Here is a 16,261-nt window from a genome sequence, read left to right on the forward strand (position 1 = left end):
CCTCGCCAAACCAGCGGCTACTCTCGAAAGCCGCCTTCGCCCCTCCTTACTTTCACTCATCGCACGAGTGATCCCACACGTTGGGTACGCACACTGTCGGTAATCTCTAGTCAGCGAGAACCTACTGCCAAAGCGCTCGACAGCCCGCGAAGTTAGCGACCTCTCGGTCGCGAAACTATCGTCAAATTTTTTACCCGAGGTCCCGTGACCTTACCCCTCTTTATCGGCCTTAACCAGGCAACCCCTTTTTACCCGAGGCGGCCCGCTCCCCTCACCCCAACCCAACCGGTCTCCGAGACCACCCTCAACACAATACGGTCGGCACTTTCGATTGCGACCCCCATACATACTGAGCCTCCGGCTCAACCCTTTTTGCATGTCCCCTCCAGAGGACACCACTTCAAACACGACTCGGGCACAGTCTTTAGCCGTTGCTCCAGGGACCGACGACCCCACCCACTTCTTACTTGACCTACCGGTCACCACTCTTTACTTCCTCGCTGTTTGAAAGCAGATGCTCGAGGACCAATACTCAACCCACCCCCCTCGCTTTCACCCCTGACGCTGTTGCGGTTGGCTTTTCCTGCCTTCGTGCGCGTGGTTTCCCAGTCCTGTTAAGGTTCGTCCACAGATATGACACCGGGAACGTTGGTAATGATATCGTTTCGATTGAACACTACGTATAGGATTGTGCTCGCTAATGTAGTTGACGGAGAAGTTTGGGGTTTTATTCTTACTACGGGGAGGTTTCTTTGTTGTCGCTTGGATTCTGCTTACCTGTACCACTTGTTATTCGCGCCCTCTTCGTGCGCTGTTTTGTTTTATTATGTACGCGGTTCTTGTAGCTGCGGTAGTTAGTTTTGTACTTCGTTTTTGCTTTCGGGTTAGTCGGTGGAGGTTGTAGTCGGGTAGTTAGGTGTGCGATAAGCTTCGGCTTCTATGCAATATAAGATTCTCTCTCTCTCTCTGTATTCTACTTGCTCGCTAAGGCTCGCAAAGAACTCCCTGATAACAAACCTCGCTTCAAAAACATCTTATTTTACTCCTTTCGGTTTACCCTGGTATACCATACCAGGTTGAGCCATTTCGTCCCCGATCGTACGGTCGCGTTTTGTTGCTCCGAGCGAAAGAAACACCACGAAAACTGGCTTCCAGCGAAGAATTCTCCAGCCTTGACCTCCCAAAGGGAAGGAAAAGAAACCTTTCCGAAACGTCACCCTACGCCGCCAGGAGAACTGGACATTCAATCATGTCGCAGCAAGCTTCGCTCCAGTCCTTTTTCACTCAGTCTTCCCAACAAGGGACAGCCCCCTCGCAAAACAGGAACACCCAGGTTCCCGACCCAACCCCATCCGGAGCTCAGGAACAGGAATTTTCCTCGACCTTTGCAACAGAATCCGACTACAACGACCCATACCAACCGAGAATCGACTATCTCTACCCGAGCATTGTCCCTCAGGACACTCACACCCAGACGGACTTGAACTACATTACCTGGGCCATTAGACATGCCACCAGCCGGATCTGCCCACCTTCCGACAGGATTGAAATCCTCGAAGAGCAAACAACTACACTCCGGAGAACAGTGGATACACTGAGACACCAAATCGAGGCACAGACGAACATGATCACCAATATGCACTCGGCGATCCACGCGCTCCTCAATAAACAACCACAACAGCAGCAACCGCAACAACAGCAACAACAGCAAAAACCACAACGACCGCAAGGACAAAGAATGCCCCCTCCAGCGGTCCCACAAACAGTCCCCCAAGCAGCGCCACAGGCAGCTGTTACAGGAAACACGAACACTGCTCCTAAGTCAAGGAACAAGGATAATACGAGTGATGGGTTGTGATGCGAGTACGGTCGGGTAACGAGGGAACAAGCATAGAAAGGTACCGAGGGGTGTGGGGGCACCGGGTGCAACCACACTAGTATTAGGCTGTTGTGAGGGCACGCTTACTATTGGGTGTCTCACCCGGAACGGAATAGAAGCGGGGGGCTTATGGCTGCAGGCCATTCTACTTGGGGAAGTAGCTCTAGGACAATAGCATGATATAGCTCGGCTACTGGCAATTGCGGGGTTTATGGTTACGTGTCGGAATTAGAATGGAGGAACGGAACCATGCGGGGGTGCTTTTCTATTGGGGTTATCTTCGGGTTGATTATCTTATTCTATTATCGTTATCTCATTAGTATTAGAAAGCGGGCCTTGGCATAGGTTCCAATATGTATAAATAGGGAAGGGTTCCGCCTCGTCTTAGTGGCATCATCAGTCACTCAGCGAGCGGAATCCGGTTTACAATATTACAAGTTTAAAAGCTACAGAACTATCGCTTAGCATTGGCATTTCCCCAAACAGCAGCTCCTCAGGCCCCCCTACCCGCACCCCCCCAACAAGCCCCACCCCGTGGATGGAAGGCAGGCACCTGGGCCGCCGTGGCCTCGGCACCCGGTCCCGCCCAAGGAAACTTCCAGGTCATCGAGAGGAAAAAGAAGTCCGCAAAGCCAAAAGCGGACCCCCTCTTCAAACCAGAATACACCAAAATCAACAGGGAGATCATTGTTGAAACTACTGCCCCATCTGACGTTAACCCCTCCGAGATCAGGACCCTCGTCAATGCAAGAATCCAGGACGAGTCATGCCACTTTATCTCAGCAAGAAGAACACCCAAGGACAACTTCATCCTGGAAACAAAATTCGTCACCCCTGCAACAAAGGCAATGGAATATGCCAAAGAAATTGAGGAGGCCCTCCTCACCCTACAGGTACCGGTCGCTGCCATCCGCGCAAACTCTAAATGGTCAAAGTTTCTCCTCCATGGGATCCCCACAACGGTCGGGGAGGGCATTGAGGCGGGACAATTGGTAGCATCAGAAATCAGAAGCAACTATGGAGAGAACTTCCAACTTGCCCAGGTTCCCCGCTGGATCTCCAGAGCAGAGACTCGAACGGAGAAAACACACTCGTCAATGGTCATCGCGCTCCCAGGACAAATCACAATGGAAACACTAGGAGTTAAGTTCCTATCCCTCTTTAACCGAAGCTGCCACATCGAGGCCTTCCTCCCAACCTTCCCAGACACCCAGTGCGCGAAGTGCCTCGAATACGGTCACCGCCAGGAGAAATGTAAAAACAGCGGGAGATGCGGTCACTGTGCCGGGGATCACCTCACCAGCTTCCACCCATGCAATCAATGTCAGGGAGGCTACAGATGCACCCACACCCCAATCAGATGTCTGAACTGCAAAGGAATCCATAAGGCCTCCGACCCAGCATGCCCTGAAAGAGTTAAACGCCGATTCCTTAACAAAGGAAAGGAAAACGACCCACCTGCCGCACCCGCCCAAGAGCCAATTTCAATAATCCAAGTTCCAGCCACCGCCCCGGTCGGAGCCACACCCGTTCCCGAAGACGACCAATCCATGACGAATAATGCCTAGGCTGCGAACAACCGCGCTCGCACACCAACTTAACTGTGCCCGGAGCGAATTAATCACCAAGGCGGCGGTGGAAGAAGCAGAAACAGACTCGAGTATTTATTTCCTACTATTACAAGAACCATGGACCTCAGCAGAGGGATACCCACCAGAATCAAATCTCTTTTATATTTTTACGGCCAGCAACACCAATACAAAATGTGCAACATACGTCCGCAAACATGCCAATCTCAAACCAAAACACCACTACACACACGATAACTTTATAGTATCCATTACGGTAGAAATCCAAACCAAAAAAACACAAATCCTAAACATATACTCCCCAGGCCGAAGTGGCCCCTTCGCTCAAATAGCAAGTATAATCCAAACCCTTGATAACTGTCTAGTAATGGGAGACTTCAACTGCCACCACCAAATGTGGTACGGAGTAAATTCACATGAATACAGAAACAACATTCGAGCAGACCGCGTCAACGGCGCACGGTTAAAACGATGGATAACCCGACAGAAACTGACCCTCCTGAACGAACCAGGCGTCTTTACGCACTTCCCCAGAGACAGAGGGAAAAGGCCCACAACCATCGACCTTGCATTTGTAAAAGGCCCAACACTCGACCACAACCTACGATGGAGTACTGAACCCTATGGAGCGGGCTCAGACCACGGGAGAACCTCCGTCCACTTACACCTGGAAAAACCACCCTTTGTACCAAGACGAATGTGGCGACAAACAGACTGGAAGCTATTGGAGAACCACATGTCAAACATTTCCATCCCGGCAGAGGCATGGGAAACCAAGGAACACACGGAACAAACTGTCGATTTCTTCCTAGAACTGGTAAGGTCAACAGTCAGCATAGTAACCCCACTCTCGAAGGAGGGGGTAAGAGCCAACTACTGGTGGTCAGATGAGATGAAACAGATGAAGGCAAGAGTAAACGCAGCAGAAAGGAAGGCGAGAAATACAAGGAAATCAAATCACGTGGAGGAACACCGGAAGGCTTGCAGAGAATGGACAGTCATGATCCGGAAAGCAAAAGCGGACCAGCGGGAAAAGACGATGAACGAGGCGAAAGGTAGTGAAGTCTGGAGAATCCTAAGCGCAGGAAAGAGACGAGACACAATCATACCAACCATACAAGGTGAAGAAACGTTTGCGGGGAAGTGTCAAGCTCTAAGAGCCCAACTTTTCCCCTCGAAACGGACGTCCCCCGACCATCCCCCCCTGAACATTAGACCCCCCTCTTTTGACCTTAGCAACACCTTCGACATAGTCACCCCCGAAGAACTTAATAAAGCAATCGACTCCTGTCCAGTGCACTCGGCAACCGGCCCGGATGGCATCCCTTATACCTTTATCAAAGCAATAGTCAGAGCAAATACAACTCTAATCCAAGACATGTTCTCCGCCATGCTCCGGCACGGTGTACACCCAGCGGAATGGAAAATAGCTAAGTGTATCCCGATCCCGAAACCCGGTAAAGCAAACTACCATGAAGCGAAAGCCTACCGGCCTATTTCCCTTCTACAATGTTTCAGCAAAATCCTGGAGAAGATAGTGGCCCAGAGACTCTGCACCGCTGGAGAAATCCTAGGCACATTCTCAGCAAACCAATTCGGAGGAAGACCAACCATTTCGGCAATCGATGCCCTCCTGAGAACCTTGACACCAATACAACAAAACCTACTACTGAAAAACAGTACCGGAATCGCCCGGCGAGATAGACCAGCGATCCTAACCAACGACATCCAAGGAGCATTCAACTGTGTTGATCACCTACTCCTCGCGGAAATCATGCACCAACAAAAATTCCCCACCTATCTGACAGAATGGTGCAAGGAATTCAACACCGGCAGAAAACTACAGTTCCAATTCAACCATGAGCTAGAGGAACCACAGCCCTATGATTCCGGAGTGCCGCAAGGTAGCCCCATGTCTCCAGTACTATTCATGATCTATGCCGGAGTAATTCTGGACCCAACTAGCAGCCCAAAAGAGATGGACACAACTTACATTGATGACGATGCGCTGGTGCAAATATCCAAAACACCAGGCTTTACAATCAAGAGAATGGAGGAACGAATGAGAGAAAGACTAATTAAAGCTGAGCCACTCCAAATTAAATACGACCCGGATAAATCCGATCTGATCTTCTTCCGGCCCACTACATCATCCACACAACAACCACGACTTCCAGTCAAAGTTAACAACATCAATATATACCCCAAGGAGAGGCTGAAATACGTAGGAGTCTGGATAGATCCGACCCTCTCCTTCCGGCCCCACATCGAAGCAGCAATCGCAAAAGGCCTAAAAGCCCTCCACCAAATCCGGAACACCGCCCGCCTGCCAGGGACAACAGTCAAAACAGTTCATCACCTTATAACACAAGGCTTCCTTCCAAGTCTACTCTACGGATCCGAGGCTTGGTGGACTGGAGCAGACCACATCATTAGATCGCTCGAACCACTATACAATGAAGCCGCCCGGATCATCACGGGCTTACCTCGATGGACCAAGAGAGCTAAACTCCTTCGAGAAGCAGGACTACCCCCCCTAGAACACCTCCTAACATATCGCTCAAGAAAGTACGGAACCAGAATACTCTGCACCGAGGCAACCCACCCCAACAATGAATCCCTGATCGAGCTCCTCCCATACGGAGAAGCAAACATCAAAGGGACAGGCCTACACCGAATCGCCTCCCTCCTACTCCCATATCAAACCCCCGGAAATGCGAGAGACAAGTGGAATCAAAATAAACTACTACGCGACCACCTCTTGGAAGAATGGAATATACAACCGATACCGGACTACCATCACCGGGGGGAATTCCGCCCCCCGTCCAAGATTGCGAAACTCACCCTAACGGAAGCGAAAAAAGTTTTTCGAATCCGGTGTCAAACCACCCGAATCGATAAACACGCGGTATACACAGACCCCGAACCATGCCAGTGTGGTATGGAAAACTCAGCGAAACACATACTTATGGAATGCCCAGCGTGGGCTCGAATCCGCGCCCCTCTGAGAGAAAAGATCCCCGGAGCGATGACCTGGGAAAACTGGATGTTTACAAACTTGAAAACGGACCTTATCCTACAATTTGCGAAAAATTCTCAACTCTCGAAGTGGTACGAGTCGGCGGAAGCGGAGGTGGACCTAGAAGAGGGGATGGAAGAAATTGAGTAGGGACGGGATTAGGAAGGGTGGTTTCCTTTTACCTTTTAATTTTGGTTTTTATTTTATCTTGATGGATCCAGCGCCCGAGTTCGTTGAGATATGTTATTTCTCCTTGTCGTTGGATGGTTCCTGGTTAAGTGTCGTTCTGGAATTTCCTTACTCCTGTTTGTGTTCGTTTGTGTTTATTTCTGTTCTTGTTTGTTCGTTTGTGTTTGTTGTTTTTTCCTTTTGTTCTTTTTGTTCGGTTCGTGTTTAGGCGGTCGGGTCGGCGTGCGATAAGTCTTGTACTTCAAAGCAATATAAGTTTCTTCTTCTTCTTCTGTATTCTACTCGCTCGCCTCTGGCTCGCGGTAGGATTTCCTCCCCCCGAGATGGAGTTATACTGATTCTCGAATTGCTTCGGTCCCTGAACTTCCCTCGCTCGACACCCCCCATTCTTTGTTCGTTCGGTGCCCTCACGGGACGCGTCCACCGTTCACCCCTCGCCAAACCAGCGGCTACTCTCGAAAGCCGTCTTCGCCCCTCCCTATTTTCACTCATCGCACGAGTGATCCCACACGTCGGGTACGCACACTGTCAGTAATCTCCAGTCAGCGAGAACCTACTGCCAAAGCGCTCGACAGCCCGCGAAGTTAGCGACCTCTCGGTCGCGAAACTATCGTCAAATTTTTTACCCGAGGTCCCGTGACCTTACCCCTCTTTATCGGCCTTAACCAGGCAACCCTTTTTTAACCGAGGCGGCCCGCTCCCCTCACCCCAACCCAACCGGTCTCCGAGACCACCCCTCAACACAATACGGTCGGCACTTTCGATTGCGACCCCCATACATACTGAGCCTTCGGCTCAACCACTTTTTGCATGTCCCCTCCAGAGGACTCCACTTCAAACACGACTCGGGCACAGTCTTTAGCCGTTGCTCCAGGGACCGACGACCCCACCCACTCCTTACTTGACGAACTGGTCACCACTCCTCAATTCCTCGCTGCCTGACAACCAGAAGCCCGAGGACCCACACTCGACCCACCCCCCCTCGCTTTCACACCTGACACTGTTGCGGTTGGCCTCTCCTGCCTTCGTGCGCGTGGTTTCCCAGTCCTGTTAAGGTTCGTCCACAGATATGACACCGGGAACGTTGGTAATGATATCGTTTCGATTGAACACTACGTATAGGATTGTGCTCGCTAATGTAGTTGACGGAGAAGTTTGGGGTTTTATTCTTACTACGGGCAGGTTTCTTTGTTGTCGCTTAGATTCTGCTTACCTGTACCACTTGTTATTCGCGCCCTCTTCGTGCGCTGTTTTTGTTTTATTATGTACGCGGTTCTTGTAGCTGCGGTAGTTAGTTTTTGTACTTCGTTTTTGCTTTCGGGTTAGTCGGTGGAGGTTGTAGTCGGGTAGTTAGGTGTGCGATAAGCTTCGGCTTCTATGCAATATAAGATTCTCTCTCTCTCTCTCTGTATTCTACCCGCTCGCCTCTGGCTCGCGGTAGGATTTCTTCCCCCCGAGATGGAGTTATACTGATTCTCGAATTGCTTCGGTCCCTGAACTTCCCTCGCTCGACACCCCCATTCTTTGCTCGTTTGGTGCCCTCACGGGATGCGTCCACCGTTCACCCCTCGCCAAACCAGCGGCTACTCTCGAAAGCCGCCTTCGCCCCTCCTTACTTTCACTCATCGCACGAGTGATCCCACACGTCGGGTACGCACACTGTCAGTAATCTCCAGTCAGCGAGAACCTACTGCCAAAGCGCTCGACAGCCCGCGAAGTTAGCGACCTCTCGGTCGCGAAACTACCGTCAAATTTTTACCCGAGGTCCCGTGACCTTACCCCTCTTTATCGGCCTTAACCAGGCCACCCACTTTTACCCGAGGCGGCCCGCTCCCCTCACCCCAACCCAACCGGTCTCCGAGACCACCCTCAACACAACACGGTCGGCACTTTCGATTGCGACCCCCATACATACTGAGCCTTCGGCTCAACCCCTTTTTGCATGTCCCCTCCAGAGGACACCACTTCAAACACGACTCGGGCACAGTCTTTAGCCGTTGCTCCAGGGACCGACGACCCCACCCACTCCTTACTTGACCAACCGGTCACCACTCCTCAATTCCTCGCTGACTGACAACCAGAAGCCCGAGAACCCACACTCGACCCACCCCCCCTCGTTTTCACACCTGACGCTGTTGCGGTTGGCCTCTCCTGCATTCGTGCGCGTGGTTTCCCAGTCCTGTTAAGGTTCGTCCACAGATATGACACCGGGAACGTTGGTAATGATATCGTTTCGATTGAACACTACGTTTAGGATTGTGCTCGCTAATGCAGTTGACGGAGAAGTTTGGGGTTCTTACTTTTACTACGGGGAGGTTTCTTTGTTGTCGCTTAGATTCTGCTTACCTGTACCACTTGTTATTCGCGCCCTCTTCGTGCGCTGTTTTTGTTTTATTATGTACGCGGTTCTTGTAGCTGCGGTAGTTAGTTTTTGTACTTCGTTTTTGCTTTCGGGTTAGTCGGTGGAGGTTGTAGTCGGGTAGTTAGGTCTGCGATAAGCTTCCGCTTCTATGCAATATAAGTTTCTCTCTCTCTCTCTCTCTGTATTCTACTTGCTCGCTAAAGCTCGCAAAGACCTCCCTGATAACAAACCTCGCTTTAAAAACACTTTATTTTGCTACCCTTGGTTTACCCTGGTATACCATACCAGGCTGAGCCACTTCGTCCCCGATCATACGGTCGCGTTTTGTTGTTCCAAGAGAAAGAAACACCACGAAAACTGGCTTCTAGCGAAGAATTCTCCAGCCTTGACCTCCCGAAAGGAAGGAAAAGAAACCTATCTGAAACATCACTCTACGCCGCGAGAAGAACCGGACACTCAGTCATGTCGCAGCAAGCTTCACTCCAGTCCTTTTTTACCCAGTCTTCCCCACAAGGGACAGCCCCCCCACATAACAGGAACACTCAGGATCCCGACCCAACCCCATCCGGAGCTCAGGAACAGGAATTTTCCTCGACCTTTGCAACAGAATCCGACTACAACGACCCCTACCAACCGAGAATTGACTACCTCTATCCGAGCACTGTCTCCCATACTACTCACACCCAGACGGACCTGAACTATATTACCTGGGCCATTAGACACGCAACCAGCCGGATCTGCCCACCCTCAGACAGGATTGAGGTCCTCGAAGAGCAATCGATTACACTCCGGAGAACAGTGGAAACATTGAAACACCAAATCGAGGCTCAGACAATGATGATCACCAATATGACTCGGCGATCCATGCCCTCTTCGACAAACCCCAACCGCAGCAATAGCAACAACAACCACAACAACCGCAACCGCAACAAAGACAGAGAGCAGCCCCCCCAGCGGCTCCCCAATCAGCAGCGCCTCAGGCAGCCCCTCAGGCCCCTCAACCTGCACTCCGCCAAGCACCACCACCAGCCCCACCCCGTGGATGGAAAGCAGGCACCTGGGCCACCGTGGCATCGGCAGCTGGCCCTGCCCAAGGAAAATTCCAGGTTGTCGAAAGAAGAAAGAAGCCTGCAGAGCCAAAAGTGGACCCCCTCTTCAAACCAGAATACACCAAGATCAACAGAGAGATCATTGTTGAAACCACAGCCCCATCCGATGTCAACCCCTCCGAGATCAGGTCCCTAGTCAATGCAAGGATCCAGGATCAATCCTGCCACTTAATCTCAGCAAGAAGAACACCCAAGGACAACTTCATTTTGGAAACAAAATTCATCACCCCAGCAGTAAAGGCAATAGAATATGCCAAAGAAATTGAGGAGGCCCTCCTCACCCTACAGGTACCGGTCGTCAACATCCGCCCAAACTCTAAATGGTCAAAGTTCCTTCTCCACGGAATCTCCACAACGATCGGGGAGGGTATCGAGGCAGGACAATTGGTAGCATCCGAAATCAGAAGCAACTATGGAGAGGAATTCCAACTTGCCCAGGTTCCCCGCTGGATCTCCAGAGCAGAGACTCGAATGGAAAAAACCCACTCATCAATGGTCATCGCGCTGCCAGGACAAGTTACCATGGAAACCCTAGGAGTTAAATTCCTATCTCTCTTTAACTGGAGCTGCCATATCGAGGCCTTCCTCCCAACCTTCCCGGATACCCAGTGTGCGAAGTGCCTCGAATACAGCCACCGCCAGGAGAAATGTAAGAACAATGGGAAATACGGCCACTGCGCCGCAGATCACCTCACCAGTTTCCATCCATGCAATGAATGCCAGGAAGGATATAGATGCACCCACACCCCAATCAGATGCCTGAACTGTAAAGGAGCTCATAAGGCCTCCGACCTAGCATGCCCCGAGAGGGCCAAACGCCGATTCCTCAACAAAGGGAAGGAAAATGCCCCACCCGCTCAGGATCCACCGGCCGCACCCGTCCAAGAATTGCTTCCAATAGTCCAAGGACCAGCCACCGCCCCGGTCGGAGCCACACCCGTTCCCGAAGACCACCAACACATGACAAATAATGCCTAGGCCCCGAACCACCGCGCTCACACACCAACTCAATTGTGCACGGAGTGAACTTATTACCAAGGTGGCGGTAGAAGAAGCGGAAACAGGCTCTAGTATTTATTTTCTATTATTACAAGAACCATGGACCTCAGCAGAGGGATACCCACCAGAATCAAATCTCTTTTATATTTTCACAGCCAGCAACACCAACACAAAATGTGCAACATACGTCCGCAAACATGCCAACCTCAAACCAAAACACCACGATACATACGATAATTTTATAGTATCGATTACGGTAGAAATCCAGAACAAGAAAACCCAAATCCTAAACATATACTCCCCAGGCTGAAGTGGCCCCTTCGTCCAAGTAGCAAGTACAATCCAAACCCTTGACAATTGCCTAGTAATGGGAGACTTCAACTGCTACCATCAAATGTGGTACGGAGTAAATTCACATGAATACAGAAATAATATTCGAGCAGACCGCGTTAATGGTGCACGGCTAAAACGATGGATAACCCGACAGAAACTGACCCTCCTAAACGAAGCAGGCATCTTTACGCATTTCTCCAGAGACAGAGGGAAAAGGCCTACAATCATCGACCTTACATTTGTAAAAGGCCCAACACTTGACCACAACCTACGATGGAGCACTTAACCCTACGGAGCGGGCTCAGACCACGGGAGAACCTCCGTTCACTTAAACTTGGAAAAACCACCTTTTGTACCAAGACGAATGTGGCGACAAACAGACTGGAAGCTATTGGAGAACCAAATGTCAAACATTTCCATCCCTGCAGAGGCATGGGAAACCAAGGAACATATGGAAAAAACTCTCGATTTCTTCCTAGAACTGGTCAGGTCAACAGTCAACATAGTAACCCCACTCTCGAAGGAGGGGGTAAGAGCCAACTCCTGGTGGTCAGATGAAATGAAACAAATGAAGGCAAGGGTAAACGCAGCAGAAAGGAAGGCGAGAAACACGAGGAAACCCAATCACGTGGAGGAACACCGGAAGGCCTGCAGAGAATGGACAGTCATGATCCGGAAAGCAAAAGCGGACCAGCGGGAAAAGACAATGAACGAAGCGAAAGGTAGTGAAGTCTGGAGAATCCTAAACGCAGGAAGGAGAAGAGACACAATCATACCAACCATACAAGGTGAAGAAACGTTTGCGGGGAAGTGTCAAGCTCTAAGAGCCCAACTTTTCCCCTCGAAACGGACGTCCCCCGACCATCCCCCCCTAAACATTAGACCCCCCTCTTTTGACCTTAGCAACACCTTCGACATAGTCACCCCCGAAGAACTTAACAAAGCAATCGACTCTTGTCCAGCGCACTCAGCGACCGGCCCGGATGGTATCCCCTACACCTTTATTAAAGCAATAGTCAGAGCAAACACAACTCTAATTCAAGACATGTTCTCTGCCATGCTCCGGCACGGTGTACATCCAGCGGAATGGAAAATAGCTAAGTGTATCCCGATCCCGAAACCCGGTAAAGCAAACTATCATGAAGTAAAAGCCTACCGGCCCATTTCCCTTCTACAATGTTTCAGCAAAATCCTGGAGAAGATAGTGGCCCAAAGACTCTGCACCGCTGGAGAAATCCTAGGCACACTCTCAGCGAATCAATTTGGAGGAAGACCAACCATCTCGGCAATCGACGCCCTCCTGAAAACCTTAACACCAATACAACAAAACCTACTACTGAAAAAGAGTACCGGAATCGCCCGGCGAGACAGACCAGCGATCCTAACCAACGATATCCAAGGAGCATTTAATTGTGTCGACCACCTACTCCTCGCGGAAATCATGCACCAACAAAAATTCCCCTCCTACCTGACAGAATGGTGCAAGGAATTCAACACCGGCAGAAAACTACAGTTCCAATTTAACCACGAGCTAGAGGAACCACAGCCCTTTGACTCTGGAGTGCCGCAAGGTAGCCCCATGTCCCTGGTACTATTCATGATCTATGCCGGAATAATCCTGGACCCAACTAGCAGCCTAAAAGAGATGGACACAACTTACATCGATGACGATGCGCTGGTGCAAATATCCAAAACACCAGGCTTCACAATCAAGAGAATGGAGGAACGAATGAGAGAAAGACTAATTAAAGCTGAGCCACTCCAAATTAAATACGACCCGGATAAATCCGATCTGATCTTCTTCCGGCCCACCACATCATCCACACAACAACCACGACTTCCAGTCAAAGTTAACAACATCAATATATACCACAAGGGGAGGCTGAAATATGTAGGAGTCTGAATAGATCCGACCCTCTCCTTCCGGCCCCACATCGAAGCAGCGATTGCAAAAGGCCTTAAAGCCCTCCACCAGATTCGAAACACCGCCCGCCTGCCAGGCATAACGGTTAAAACGATCCATCACATCATAACACAAGGCTTCCTTCCAAGTCTGTTATATGGGTCCAAGGCTTGGTGGACTGGCGCAGACCACATTATAAGATCCCTCAAACCACTATAAAATGAAGCGGCCCGGGTCATCACCGGCCTACCACGATGGACCAAGAGAGCTAAACTCCTTCGAGAAGCAGGCTTACCCCCCCTAGAACATCTCCTCACATATCGCTCAAGGAAGTACGGAACCAGAATACTCTGCACCGATGCAACCCACCCCAACAACAAATCCCTGATCGAGCTCCTCCCATACAGAGAAGCAAATATCAAAGGAACAGGCTTACACCGAATCGCATCCCTCCTACTCCCATACCAAACCCCCGGAAATGCGAGAGATAAGTGGAATCAAAACAAACTACTACGCGACCACCTGTTGGAAGAATAGAATACACAACCAATACCGGACTACCATCATCGGGGGGATTTCCGCCCCCCTTCCAAGATTGCGAAACTCACCCTAACGGAAGCGAAAAAAGTTTTTCGAATCCGGTGCCAAACTACCCGAATCGACAAACACGCAGTACATACAAACCCCGAACCATGCCAGTGTGGCATGGAAAACTCAGCGAAACATACACTTATGGATTGCCCAGCGTGCGCTCGAATCCGCGTCCCTCTGATAGAGAAGATCCCCAGAGCGATGACCTGGGAAAACTGGATGTTTACAAACTTGAGAACGGACCTCATCTTACAATTTGCAAAAAAATCTCAACTCTCGAAATGGTACGAGTCGGCGGAGGCGGAGGCGGACCTGGAAGAGGGGATGGAAGAAAATGATTAGGGACGGGAGTAGGAAGGGCAGTTTCCTCTTACCTTTAAACTTTGCTTTTACTTCTTGTTTTGATGGATCCAGCGCTTGAGTCCGCTGAGATATGTTATTTCTCCTTGTCGTTGGGTTTTCTGGTTGAGTAATGTTCCTGAATTTCCTTATTCTATTTATGTTCGTTTGTGTTCGCCTTGTTCTTGTTTGTTCATGCTTGTTGTTTTTCTTTTTCTTTTTCTTTTTTCTTTTTTGGTTCGGTTCGTGTTTTAGGCGGTTGGTTCGGCGTGCGATAAGTCTTGTACTTCAAAGCAATATAAGTTTCTTCTTCTTCTTCTGTACTCTACTCCACGAATATTATTCTTGTTCTACGCTACGTCATAGGGTTCAGTTTGGTTGTCAGATTAAACAGAGCCGCCACATAGTCCATAGTCATGAACATCCTCTACTACCCTCTTGCTTCGGTTGTATTCCTTGGCATCATAGTTCTTTGCCGTTAGACCCACATTACACGTGGGTCAGCGGGATCGGCGACAGTATCAGCGGGTACGAGGAGGGCGCCCCTCATAACCGGTTGATTATCATGCGGGCGATTGGCAGAGGGGCAGTTGGCGAAGACATGGCCAGGGTTGGCGCAGTACATACAAAGATTGTTGTCCCTTCACCATTGTTTTTCGGTGGCAGAGGTTTTACGTTGTCCATTGACAAAGGTGTATCATTGTTCGGTGGCAGGGCATTGAGAGGGGCAGACTTGGAGGGTGGAGAGGTCTATTGGGGCGAGGCCTCCGGCGGTATAAGATGGGCGTGTGACAGCGGTGGGGGCGGTAAGTTGTCCCATCGTATTACAGGTGGCCCGTTGTTCCGCTTTACGGCCCCGAACCTAGTTGTCGATTGTCATTAACATGGTCGCGTATGCCTCTACCGTATCAGGCCTGTCTGTCCGGTATGTCATGGCATCCTTCAGATCTTCCGACAGTCCTTCGGTCAGGGCATCGATCTTGGCTTTTTCGTTGTAGTCTAGGTTGGCTACAATCCGGAGGAACTGTGAGTAATATGTGGCGAAGTCCACTTTGCCTTGCTTCAGGGTGACGAGTTGGTGAAGGGCGGTACCCCGGGGATCTGGGTCTCCAAATAAGGCTTCCAGGTTGGCAACGAAGGCAGTGATGGAGGAGAAGGGGGCGGCAAGGTTAGCGTTAACGAGTGGAACGACCTGATCAAGGGCGCTTTCTTCCAAGTGGCTGACGGAATAGATAACTTTTGCTGCATCGTTTCGGAATCGATCGTGGTTGACCTCAAGTTTCATTCGGAGTTGGGTGGTGAATTCAAGGAGCTTGCTACGTGTGCCGTCGAATTGTTCAGGGACTGAGAACTTTTCGGACCTGAAGGCAGGGACAGTAATAGTTGGGGGAGCAGCGACAACGGGGACAGGGATTGTAGGGACGGGGGGGCCACGAGCAACAATGAGGTTGAGGTTGAGCTGTATCACCTGCTCTTTGGAATTCTCCATGGTTTCATGGGCAGTGGCGAGTTGTGTGCGAGCGGTATCCCTCTCGTGATGGATACATTGTACAAGAACGGCAGTGTGGTTGGATAAATCAACAGTGTCGATCTCATACTGCCGCTTGAATTCTTCTATATCGTTGGCTGAAACTCATGTGGGTGTATCAGGTATGGACATGTCATACAGTGCGGATGACGATGCAACGTACTCTCAAGGGAACGAGTAGCGAGTATACTGCACGATACGAAGCGGGTAATAGAGGTCTGTATTGGAGCATTGTAACGGGGACTATGGGCGTAGGAACTATGAAGCCAAGGAATACAACCGAGGCGAAGACGTGGACGTAGGAGGTTCGTGGACTATGGACTGTGGGGCCGAAGGGTACACCTAAGGCAAGAACGGGGACTGTGGACTATGGACTATGGATGGTTGTACCTGGTCTAGTATACCGGGTAAACCCTATGAC

The 16,261-nt window shown here is 50.4% G+C and overlaps 2 protein-coding genes across 2 annotated transcripts; one reads left to right on the top strand and one right to left on the bottom strand.

Annotated features, from left to right (window-relative positions):
* Window positions 1–11,513: 11,513 nt before the first annotated feature.
* H6S33_012699 (uncharacterized protein) lies at window positions 11,514–11,765 on the top strand (the record flags this gene model as incomplete). Its single annotated transcript, XM_044844078.1, has 1 exon — window positions 11,514–11,765. The coding sequence occupies one exon, from the start codon at window positions 11,514–11,516 to the stop codon at window positions 11,763–11,765; it is 252 nt and encodes an 83-aa protein (XP_044695348.1).
* A 3,409-nt stretch (window positions 11,766–15,174) lies between these two features.
* H6S33_012700 (uncharacterized protein) lies at window positions 15,175–15,801 on the bottom strand (the record flags this gene model as incomplete). The annotated part of the gene is made up of 1 exon (XM_044844079.1): window positions 15,175–15,801. The coding sequence occupies one exon, from the start codon at window positions 15,799–15,801 to the stop codon at window positions 15,175–15,177; it is 627 nt and encodes a 208-aa protein (XP_044695349.1).
* Window positions 15,802–16,261: the final 460 nt, after the last annotated feature.

This window comes from Morchella sextelata (assembly GCF_020137385.1).
Source record: "Morchella sextelata strain SCLS chromosome Unknown scls_8, whole genome shotgun sequence".
Classification (NCBI taxonomy): domain Eukaryota; kingdom Fungi; phylum Ascomycota; class Pezizomycetes; order Pezizales; family Morchellaceae; genus Morchella; species Morchella sextelata.